This window comes from Conger conger, chromosome 1 (genome assembly GCF_963514075.1).
Source record: "Conger conger chromosome 1, fConCon1.1, whole genome shotgun sequence".
Lineage (NCBI taxonomy): Eukaryota > Metazoa > Chordata > Actinopteri > Anguilliformes > Congridae > Conger > Conger conger.
Window position 1 is genome coordinate 25,182,753 of NC_083760.1, and position 12,659 is coordinate 25,195,411.

At 44.3% G+C, this 12,659-nt stretch overlaps 1 protein-coding gene across 2 annotated transcripts in view; it reads left to right on the forward strand.

Moving 5' to 3' along the window:
* The window catches only part of akap6 (A kinase (PRKA) anchor protein 6), a 164,663-nt gene that overhangs the window by 102,333 nt on the left and 49,671 nt on the right, over positions 1-12,659 (forward strand). For both annotated transcript variants that reach the window (XM_061218527.1, XM_061218528.1), the window contains exons 8-9: positions 1,048-1,196; positions 6,651-6,771. In XM_061218527.1, coding sequence (XP_061074511.1) covers positions 1,048-1,196; positions 6,651-6,771 — 270 coding nt within the window. The remainder of the gene's footprint in view (positions 1-1,047; positions 1,197-6,650; positions 6,772-12,659) is intronic.

The window sequence follows — 12,659 nt, forward strand, 5'->3', positions numbered from 1 at the left end:
TTGTCCTCCCGCTCAAGGTGGCTGGGGTAAATTGCTTTTGTCTGTAGCCTGCACCAGTCATTATTGTGTGTGTAAGCAGCGCCAATGGGATTGAGTAATTAGGATCCTGACACGGCATCCGCGCGCGGGCCGACTGAATCAGAAATGAAGGCAAATGAAAGCGAATTCCTCTGAGGTGGGTGGGGGGTGCAGCAGCGGTTAGGACTCGGCACTGTTGTGCCGCTAATTTTCTGGAGCTCCTAGTTAGCTTTGTTCGAAATGAACGGAGTCGCCGGGTGGTTTTTCGAAAACCCACTCGGTAAATGGGACGAAAAAAAAGCATCTTCTTTGCTGATTTACTTGTTTATCACCGAGGGTGCCTTTGATTGAGGAGACGCTTGCCTTCACGGAATTGTTTGACCTTTATGGAGATATCCATAAAACCGTTTCGATGGGATGGTTTCAAAGCCATGCCGGTTTACACCATGTTTAAAAACGAGGAAAAAAAAGATCCAACCCAAGAATGTAACATTTTTTGGATTGGATTATAGAACCTTACGAGAGTTCATCCTCGTTTTATTTTCACATTATATTTACGAGTCAAGTTCCATATGGATTGCTTTTGTGGATCATTTAGTTTATTATTTTTTAACTGAATGCACATAATATTAGCTCTCTATATTTTGTACATTCTCAAATGTTCCACAAAGGATTATAAAATACTTCAAAACCTGTGTAGCACCATTTCCTCCTAGCTGTCAATGTGTGCTTACCATAATATAGTGTGCACAGCCTCTCAGACATTCTGCCACAGTTGGCAGCAGATAGAAATTCTCTGTCCAAATGTTGCTTTTCAAGGACACTGTTCAAGGGCGAAACCAGGCTTTATTGTGTATTATATTTAGTGTTAATTATGTTTATGTTCACTTCTGTTAAATTAAGGCACATTTTCAACAGTAGCATAATTTCACAAGGCAGCATACCATTGAAGAGACTACCCCATTTGCAGCATGCGCTGATGATGTTGTCATACCTGTGTCCAATGCACTGTGCATATTTTGTCGTTAGGGGGAGGTCCAGTGGTGCCATCAAGAGGCTCAGAATGACGTTCTGGACCAGATGGCCCTCAGACTCAACAGCCAGCAATACTGCAGTGGCACCAAAAGGAAGAAGGAGTTTGCCCAGATGTCAAAGGTCAACCGAATGGGAAGCAACAGGTACCAGCCACTCAGCCAGTTTTCCTTTTCAACTGTTGAGCTGAATCTTCTCTGATAGTTTGGCCACTATGAAACAAAACAGAGGGCAGTATAATCCGACCTCACCTGGTAGACCAAAATGTTATTCCTAACCCCAAATTTGATCCCACCTATAAATCACAAACAAATTCTCTTGCGACCGGTCCACTTGGCATTGGAACTAATGCTGTGAGAATGAAAACAGTTTTCGCAGATCTGCCAATGTACCAAATTACTCTCTGAGAGTACCAAAAAATTAAAACCGTAAAACTGTCATAAAAATGACTGCTGTCATTGGTATTACCCGGGGGACGTGGTTGAGATTGGGAGATCCGCCCCCTTCACAAACAATGCCTTGAATAGCTTTATAATTACGCCATTACAGTACAACAAAATGTTCATTCTGAGGACAATCGCTCTTGCATAGTTGTTTCCAAATGCAACTTTATCACCTGAAGCACCTCAAACCATTATAAATCTCGCATTTCCATAAGCTAACACGTTGACATCCATAATACTGGTTGACGTGGGTAATCATGCTGGTAATAAGGGATGTAGGCACACAAGGGAACCTTATCCTGCCAGGAGTGGGTAAAAGTAGTATGTCATCAGCACATAACAGCTAGATGAGAACCGAGCAGACGTTATACTTTTGTTATCATGGTAACACAGTGTGCCCTATTTCAAATTACTCTTGATCTTCACGTAATCTGGGCTCTCTTCTCCCGTACACATAGCCAGCACATCCCCCATAACAGCCATGCAAAGCCACCACCCACACCCTACTAGCATTAACAGGGAACTTCACTCTAATTCAATGTTATTATATTTTATTGATCCCTCCGCTGTAGGATGGTTTAAGAAAAAATAACATTTTTGTTGTGGGTGTCTAGACATCTTACTTGCCGCCTCCTGCATTCAAAACGCAGCTCTTTGACTCTGCCATTTGTCACCCATTTTGCCCATAATTCCTTGTGCTATTTTTAGTTCTCTATCGTCTTACTACTTTGTTGTTTTTTTTTAATAAGTAGCTATAGTTTTATTTAGTAATGCCTGCTGGATTTGTTTTTCATGGTTAGGTCCAATTAGGCAAAGAGTCCTGTGTAAATCATTGAAAAATTCTGCTGAAATGATCGATTGGTAGCTGGCTAGACTATTGAGTTGCTGATATCCTTGGTATCTAAAGATTATTAAGGTAACTAAACTTCGAAAAGTGGTCAGAAAGTGTGGTGCAGTTCGTGGGGCAGCTGTCTCTAAAGCCAAATGCTTTCTCTGTCAACATGAAGCAAAAAATATAAAAGGAGGGGACCTGTCTGCTCTCCTTTGAAAGACATAAGTAAATTTATATAACTTGCATAATCTTTATAAATTATATAATTTATATTCATGAATGTGGCTTGCTAACTATTTATCAAGCTTGCTAGGCAATGTTATCTGCTCGCACTGGAGAAGAAATTTTTGAAATGGTATGGAGTAAGCCTTCCCACTGTTCTGCACTCAAAGGAAATCATGTGTGAATGATTATGCATTGCTTTTTAGGCATTTCTAGCTTTTGGGAGTGGGTTTTTGACCCTGTGATGCAAAATGCGTCACTTGGGCAGCTTTCCTCTAAGAAGGGGAATCAGGTACAGTATCTAGAAAATTAGTATGTTATAAATGTTGAATTATTTGACCATATTATCAGTGGACAAACTAATAATAATAAAATAATACATTTTGGGGTGACATTCCCTCCAGAAGGAAAGCATGGCAGAATATTTAGGTGCATGATAGCTTATTGTGATGTTTGAAATGAGAATATGTAGAGAATAAATAAAGATGGTTCCCACTGTTAAAAGCATTCATATGCAGAACAAAAGGATCTGTGGCTAAGCAGAGGAGCAATTGCAAATTGACTTTGACTTTGGTCTGACATCTGAAAAAACCAAGAACACAAAATCTGAGATATCATTATATTCAATATATGTTTCTACACTCCACTGCACGAGAACAACACCTGACAAAGCTGCCCTAGACCCAAACAAAAACATTTTGCCTGAAGCAAATGCCTAGACCAGGGAATCGTCAAATAACAGTCCCTGCTGGTCTTCGACTTTCCCTTTACCTGGGAGTCATGTGTGAAGACAGTCTGGCCACTCTGTAGCACTATTTGTTCATTTAATTACCCGGGAGATAAGAAAACCAGGGCTGGATTTGGATTTGAGGGCCAGATTTCATGATCCTTGGGTCTTTAGCAGCCTTGAGGCTAAGACAAAAACCAGGTCTTGATGGTTTGCGTCTGGTCTATAAATAGTGATGAGCGCTGAATTAGGTCTTTGAAAGGGTATTTTCTTGGGGTCTTTCTTAAATGCCTTTTTCTCCTCTGATGCTCTGCAGAGCCAAATCTACATAGCGTGATTTCCCATTTGGTTTTTAATGATGATTCAGCACTTTCCCGTTAGTGTCCCACACTAACCCCTCCCCACACACGCACACACACACACAACCTTGCCCCCACCCGTAATTCTCACCGCAGCGTTTCTTAACTCCAGGTTTTCGGACTCGACTCCCTCCCCTTGGCTTTGAATCAAGCATCGCTTTAATCCTTTTAAGCCTCTCATTCTAATGATTTATTTTGCGGAAAAACCATAATGATCCTTCTTTGAATTTTAATGATGGCTGCCTGCTCAGGGATTCATTGTTTTGACTCCTTGGCCCCTTACCTTTGCTTGGAAACGCGTCTTCGGGGAGGAGCTGTCGAACGCCATCGCCAAGGCTGCCTCTCCCTCACCCGCCGCGGTCGTTCAGGCCTGTCGGCTCTCGCCCACACACTCCCCAACCCCCCACCCCCCCCCCCCCAAGCCGACAAACCCGGGACAGTTACTGTTCAAGGAGGAGGACTCAAAAGATCCCAGCAGGGGATTCTTTTTCAGTATGTAAAAAAAAACAGAGAAGAAGAGAAGGTAAGATTCCCGCATTAGAAGGGAGAGGATTAACCCCATAAATTAAAGAGCCCTTTCTGTAAAATGTCACTTTGAATGAGATGTGAGGAGTGTCAATAAGGCGCCCAACCTTTCCCTGTCGTCGTTCGGCGCTCCGAGCTCAGCCCTGTGATCCGGCCCTTTGATGAACGAGGCTCCCCGTATCCGACACTCGACGGGCGTTCCGGGCGGGTGAGATGGATGTCGAACGGGCTTGGTATTCGGGTGGGGGTCCTGGGGTCTAATGGGTGTCGGAAAGCGGTCCCGTTTTCTGTTTTGCGGTCTGAAAATCTCACCCGATAGAGTCCATTCTACTAGCCTGTAGCCTAGTGTCTTAGGTGACTGGGACGGGGAAGGTTGGTGGTTCAAGCCCCGGTGTCACGACAACATCAGCTGTTTCAGGCCTTGAGCAAGGCCTTTAACTCCGCATTGCTCCAGTAGGGATTAGCCCCCGTAGCAATGTGATCAACTGTAAGTCGCTTTGGATAAAAGCTAAATAATGAATAAATGAAATACAATTTTAGCGTAGTCGTATCAGAGGGTGACAAAAATCGTCCGGCATCGCAGGGCCGGGGTTAGCGAGCGGGAGGAACGTCGCACGCAAAAAAAAAGAAGAAATCAGACGTGGAGGGGGGCGACCGCGACACTGACACTTCAAAAGCGTACGCCGGTTGGCTGATGAATGGATGGCTCTTTCCACATTCCTTTGTTTGTTTGGGTACCCTGGAAGAACTTGTTTTACAAGCATTTAGTCTCCTATTAGCCGGGAAGAAATAGAGGAGGGTGTTATAATGCACTTGTCGGTTCGGCTTACAAAAAGCATATTCTGCTCCGTAATGAGCACGGCTTTCAACGCTTTTTCGGGTGACTTTCCTCCTCAAGCTTACATATCATATCATTTCTTATATTCACGTCTTCTCCGTTTTGTTTTGATCAATGTCTTCTGTGTAACAAATAAGCTAAAATATTCATACTTTCCCCGATGCCGTTTTGTTTGATCAATGCCTGCTTCAGATTTGCTAATACATACGACGGCGCTTCTTGAAATTACATGTGTGATACCCAAATAAAATCTCATTTTTCACTTTAGTTTGTGGCAGCATTAAATTGAAATAAAAAGGGATGTGTTGATATTTTTCCTACTTTGATAGTCATTTATTTAATCTCATTCATAGTTTTTTCTTCAGGGACAGCTCGCCGAATAGCTTGTGAATGCGAGGCGGGAAATGGCAATAATCTGACATAACTGCCAAAGTGTCTGAGCCTGTATGAATTCATAACAATCTGCCCCTGATGTTTTAAAGATGTTGCCACCGTGCAAAGTTGCCTTTAAAAAGAATGACACTAATGTGTATGTGCGAGAAATCCTTCTTGTTCCTTTTATAAATATTTGATGTTATTTCATTTTGGTGCGTGTGGGGGGAGGGTTGTAATTTAGCTGTTCTTGCTGTGAAAATGTCACTCAGTGTCAGGCAAGGAAGAGGGGCGGGGGTGGGGCGTGAGGGGTGGGGAGGGGGTCCTGCACACACACACACACACACACACACACACACACTCACACACGCACACACACTCCAACCAGCTTCACTGAGGCTTGCATACTGACTTTCATTTTTTCCCCTTTCTACTGTGGAGCTGGGGCAAGACAGAGGCTTGCCAAGCTCACATTTTGAGTGGTTCTTTTCTGTCATAGTAACGGTAATGGGCTACCAATGTCAGTTCTAACCTGCTTATGAGCCTGCAATGGGAAGAGTCAGCAAGACGCTTAACGATGTTCATTTTATGGGAGGTGGAGGTGGCACATTTAGCTTGTGCAATAGCCATTGGTGCTGCAGCTCCAGAGCTCCCACAAAGCATCAACCAGTTGGCCAATGCATCCCTCAGGGACCAGGCGTTTCCTCACCTCGCTGCTCAGCAGTGACCCCTCTGGTCAGTCAGACACCTGCAGTTTGCCTGCACCAGCTGTACTTTTAGGACACTCCCCCTCAACATCTGTGCAACTCAGCTCATACACTACAGTGTAGAAGGAGGTGGTGGCTGACTGCAGTAATTTTGTAGAAGGCTTACCCTTTTGTGTCCTCCTGAACTGACAAGACCTGGGTCAAATACATAATTGTTCTAGACTCAAATATTTATTTATATCTATGCTTTGCTGAGCTTGTCTGGTGTATTGGAACCAATGCAGTTTTCTTAAAAAGTGCAAACCCCCAATCTGGTCCTCTTGGTTGGCACAATTTCACCAGGCAAGATCCATCGAGCACAGAAAAGTGTATTTGACCAAGGTCAGGGACGGAGATTACAGCCATGGAGCCGTCTGACAAATAAAACGGATTAAAATTGGGTGAAAAGTGAAATAAGGGACGAAACTTCATTTTAAAAAACAGCAAAAGCAATTAGGGAATTTAATTTGTAAAATTAATTAGACTTTCTTCTTATGTAGAGTATAACTTTGGTCTCGTCTTGTTTCTTTCCCTAGTCTGCAGGATTTTGAGTCTGAGTACCAGGAGCTCTGGGATTGGCTGATGGACATGGAGTCCATAGTGACGGACAGCCACGACCTGATGATGTCAGAGGACCAGCAGCTGCATCTGTACAAGGTTAGCCCGGCTCCGAGAATCCGATTGTCCTCGCGGAGGACGTTGCCCGATAAGGGCGTACATAGGACTCTCCGCCCCCCTCCTGCACGTACGCACACCCCCAACCCTAACCCCCTCCCTGTCTCCCCATCCCCCCCTCCACAAACACCAGAAATCTCCCTTTCTCTCGTTCCATGCGGTGTGGTTTTCTATAAAAGACACACACTTTCCGCAGATGAATGAGAACTACAGACAGAGAGGCATTAATAAACAGACCGCAGGCAAACGAGCGCCAACACGCTCTGTGACTTCAGCCTTCCGCGCCCATCGCTCCGTCCTTCAGACGCTTCCCCGGGAAGAAGCGAGGGAACGAGAGAGAGAGGGGGGAAAATGGACGGAACGGGAGGGTGGGGGAGACGGATTTCCCCCTCTTCTGCTTTACAGCTTCCTCGATAGGCGCCTCGTCTCAATGAATTTTTATTAGTGATAGATAAAACAGGCCATATTGCGTTAAGTCAATATGTTTGTTCATGATTAAAACAAACTGATTCGGGGCTCAGATATTGATTTCATTCCCTCCTCCCCTAATAAATATGTACTACACTGCTTGTTTGTTATCAATTTTTCCCCCTCTATTTCTTCCTCACTTTTCCCTTTTTTTTTATCTGGCTAACGTTGGATTGATTGAAAATGGGAATTTTGGAGGTCCTTTGGCTGGCAGGGTGTTATTTGCAAAGGCTGTGGGATTTTATCATGGGCTGGGAGGCACTAGCAGTAAATCAAGCTCATTTAGGCTATTTTTATTGTACTGATTCTGACACGCGTCATCCTTGAATTGCTTTGAGCATATGGCATATTTCAAAAGAGCAGATTGCGAATCATAAAGAAATAAAATTAATAACCACCTTCAGAACTGGAAACAACATAATGACAAGACACGGCTACCCTCTGGCTTTTTCCCCCTCCGTCGCCGTTTTCATTTCCAAACCGCAAGGGTCACAGTCAAGGTCAAAACTAATCTTCTCTCTCATCTTGCATATTGACCCCACCATTAGTCATTTTTTAAGTGATAAAGTCGGAAATATCAAACCAATTCTTTGTCTTTCAAAGGCTGTTTTCAGAGCTTCCGCAAAACCGTAATTTTACCCCATTTGCAGCTGAATTGGACACAATGAACTGTGTCCAGCATGAAGATCAAAGGCTAGCATTTAAGATACGTTTTAAATAATAATACTATTTAATAATATCCTTTTTTTGGAATCTGAAGGCATTTACTTGGATAGCCATCTCTTTATTAATTTTGTTAAACAGCTCTCCATTGTGATATTACTTGCAGAAGCCTTTTTGCGACGGACCGGAATTAACATTACCAATGTCTTTTTGCTTAGCGCGTTTGTACCCCCTCCACAATGCCACCTGTAGTCTTGACGCTTTGACGCCAAACTCCGGGAGGTAGAATCGGTCCTTAGCCGAAAAACCCCAGTCGGAATGCCGGGAACGTCGACATCTCATCAGGATCCGGATCGCTTCTTAGCCATTCCTGACAGCTTGAATAAATTTCATCTTAATCTGCCCTGATCTGACGCCTGGCTGATCAAAGCGCCACTTCTTCCCAAATATTCCCCTCATCTCCACCGGATTGAAACCACTCTGCGGGCCCATTTTGTTTTGACTGAAGTTTTTTTTAATGGTCTTTTTTTTCCTTTTTTTTTTTTTGATAAAGCGCGTTACACCTTCTGAACGTTTCTCTGTTTCCCCACCAGAGATCTCGCCGGGGCCCCGCAATCCCATGTTTATAAATCATGCATTAAAAGATTCGGTCTTTATTAACAAGCCTCTCCGGCAGATTCTCTTACGGATGCGCCGGAGACAGCGTGTTTGGATTCCTGTTCAAAGGGGTATTATTTACACGTAGCCTGCCATGTGCCCGGGACAGAGCTGCAGCAACTTTGTATGCAAAAAGGCCTCATTCTGCCTGATTTTATAACGCCGATTCTACATTCCTCTTTTTCACATGTGTTGAGTTACCGTTAAATGCCCCAGTCAGAGTTGTTGGATCGGACAGCATGTAGTATACACTCAGTGACCACTTTATTAGGTATGTAGTATTTCTTTTTTGGGCTGCTGCAGCCAATCCTCTTCAAGGTTTGACGTGTTGTGTTTTCAGAGATGCTCTTCGCCAAACCACTGTTGTAAAGCATGGTTATTTGCGTTATTGTCACCTTCCTGTCAGCCTGAATCACACACCATTCTCTGTAAACTCTAGAGACTGTTGTGCGTAAAAATTCCACAAGATTCTGAGATACTCAAACCATCTCTCCTGGCACCAACAATCATTCACATTTCTTCCCCATTCTGATGTTTGGTACGAACAACAGCTGAACCTCTTGACCGTGTCTGCTTGCTTTTATGCATTCAGTTGCTGCCACATGATTGTCTGACTAGATATTTGTATTAACGAGCTGGTGTACAGGTCTACCTAATAAAGTGCTCACTCAATGAAAAGATGTGGTCTCTGGTTTTACAATCAGATGGGACACTGCTATTGAACTGTTCACTTGTGTGCCTCACTTCGATCAGCCTAATTAAAATCTCTGGATAGGGATCTGTGAGACAGAAGATTTACAATGTTCTGTATGTTGCAAGCTACTCTGCAAAGGTATTTGCAATGTAAATGGCATAATTTGTGTCTGTCTGTGTCTGCAGTCCGTGTTAGAGCAGTGTGGCCTTCTGTGTGAGGGATAAACCTGTGCTGAGGTCAGTTTCAGAGCATAGTGTGCTCAAATCTGGCTCAAATACGTAATTGTTTTGGATTTGAATACTTTTGTGTGATTTATTGATTGTGCCTCGTGCAGTTGAGCCAACCCAAGAGGACCAGAAGGAGGAGTTTGCTCTTTTTATAGTATTCATAGGTTCTAATACACCAGACAAGCTCAGAAAAGTAAAGTATTTGACTCGAAAACAGTTACATATTTAACCCAGGTCTGGTGGCCACATACCTGAGTGACACTGTTGCACTCAGGTCAGTGTCAGAAGGGGACGGGGGAGCGTATAAAGGGGACAGTGCTGTGCTGAGATCAGTGTGAGAGGGCGATGAGGAGCGTATAAAGGGGACAGTGTTGTACTGAGATCAGTGTCAGAGGGGAATGGGGAACGTATAAAGGGGACGGCACTGTACTGAGATCAGTGTGAGAGGGTGATGAGGAGCATATAAAGGGGACAGTGTGGTACTGAGATCAGTGTGAGAGGGCGATGAGGACCGTATAAAGGGGATGGCACTGTACTGAGGTCAGTCTCGGGCGAGGGGAGCAGGAGCCTGTTAGACAGACAGTGAGTGATGGTCTCTGTGTCAGACAGCCATGCAGTAACGCAGCGCTGTGTTTTATGTAGCGGGAGCAGGTGGTGTTTAATGTGGAGATTCGGATCCACAGGGCTCGCAGCTGCGGAGAGGCCTGACAGACCAGCGGCACTCATTCAAGTCTCTACACACACAGACACACACACACACAGAGTGAAAATGTGTGTGCATTGGTGTGGTAGAGAAGATGTGTAAAATGCATGGGCAGTTCTGTAGCGCATGTGTATAGTGTTTGTGTGTATGTGTGTATGTGTTTTAGTGAGCGAGAGAGTAACAGCGAGCATTTCTGTGATGGTGTGTTTGTGGGTACGTACTGTATGTGTGTATGATGGGAGAGAGAGAGAGAGAGAGAGAGAGAGAGAGAGAGAGAGAATGAAAGCAAGTGAGGGATAGAGCGAGCAAGAGATAGCAAGGGAGAGAGAGAGGGAGCGAGAGAGAAAGCAAGTGAGCCAGAAAGAAAGTGAGTGAAAGAGAAAAGCAAGAGAGGGGGAGAGGCAGAGAGAGGGAGGGAGAGAGAGAAAGAGAGGGAGAGGGAAGTGAGCGAGAGAGAGACAGAAAAAGAGAGAGAGAGATTAGACCTTAGGTTTATGCGTGTGTCTCAGCCCTCCCTGATGCTAGTTTTGATACCTCTCTGTTCTTGCCTCCTCATTAGCATGAATGCCTGATGGCCTGACAGGAAATCAGTTTGTTTGTCTCTTCAGTGAGGATCTCTCTGTGGCAGACCGGGGACATGTGACAACAGGTCAGCCTTTTGCCTCGGGATGTGTTACAGGGTTAAACTGTAGAAACAGAATTACTGGGATGGTTTTACTCATTAAAAGCAACAATATAATTCAATACAATGCTGGTAGCTGTAGTAGATAGGGCTGCCTCATAGGTCAAATTCAAAGAGACACGTCTACCATTGAAGGAATTGTAATTTTATAATTCCAGTGTGATACAGTATATACCTATATGCAGTGAATATTCCATGTTAAATATGCAATACCTAAATCAATGCTACCACTTTACATACAGTGAGGTCCGTAAGTATTTGGACAGTGACACAGTTTTCAAGAGCTGTGATTGCTACACAGTTCACTCGATATGGATGTAGATACTTGGATATTTAAGATGGCTGTCTGCACTTCAATGTGAGGGTATTGTGTAGGAATTACAGCCCTTTACAATTGTCTCCCTGTCCAAATACTTATGGACCTTTCTGTATATGGTTAGGTTTTCTGTTCTCTCTTTGGAGTCACAGCGGTAAGCACGTGGATAATGGGAGGCTAGCGAACAACTGAAAAAAACAACACAGTGCACTTTTTCTTGTTCGATTGCGTACGTGCGGTTTGTGTTATAACGTTTTCCAGTCCTAGCTTACGTTTTCGACTTGTCGACAAACATATATTCATTTTGCTCTTGTCGACAAACATATATTTATTTAGCAAATTTTAAAAGAGTGTTATCAAAGGGCTTGGAATGCACTGCCCCCCCGTCTACCAATTAAGCTCTGAAGTGCACTGGCCACCTCAGACTGCATTCAGAGGACGACAGCAAACAAAAGCCTCAGTGTGTTTCTCCAATGCTTGGCTTCGACCGGTCGCCTGGGTAACCAGAGTTTCACTTCCAAAAGTAAACAAAAGGCTTTTTTTTTCTCAGAAAACATACAATTAATAAAACTCTTCCGGGACAGCGTGCAACAATTCGTGCCACTTGGCAGGCAAGGAACTGGCTGTTCATTGAAATAACATGTGGATGCTTATCACAGCCCTAAAGGGGGCCGTTTGTGTGTGTGTGTGTGTGTCTGTGTGTGTTTGTTTGCGTGTGTTTGTGTGTGTGTGTGTGCTCATTTGTGTGTGTGTGTGTGTGTGTGTGTGTGTGTGTAGCACGAGTGTGTGAGCATATGTGTGTATGAGTGTGTTTGCTCACACGTGTGTGTTTGTGTGTGTGTGTATTTGTGTTTGTGTGTCTGTGCAGGTCTGTGTGTGTGTTTGTGCATGTTTCTGTATGTGTGTGCTCATTTGTGTGTGTGTGTGTGTGTGTATAGCATGAGTGTGTGTGCGTATGTGTGTGTATGAGTGTGTTTGCTCGCACGTGTGTGTTTGTGTGTGTGTGTGTGTGTGCAGGTCTGCGCGCGTGTGTGTGTGCAGCATTAACATCTGCAGCGCAGTGGGGTAACAGGGTACAGCTTCCCGGGCTCCCTGTGTGTCGTCAGACGAGGGCAGCAGGGGTCTCTTTGACTCGTTGGCTGTGTGTTGAACACAGTGAAGCCCCTCCATCTTTAATTTCCCCTCTCTGGCACAGGAAAGCACTGGGGCGGCCGTGCTTCTTCTCCAGTCTCGCTGGGCCCCCACTGCACACCTGCACAGGCTGCAGGTGTAGAGCCCAGTCTCCACCAAACAGCCGAGACGAGACAAGACTAGGGAAATCTCGGAACGTCCGTGTTTAAATCTCAAAAACGTCTGCAAGTATAGACTAGGCAGTCCACACCAAAGCGCCGAGTAAACAAATAAACGACTGTTTCCATAATGACCTGAGTTAACTGTAACATTAAATTACGAAATGTTCT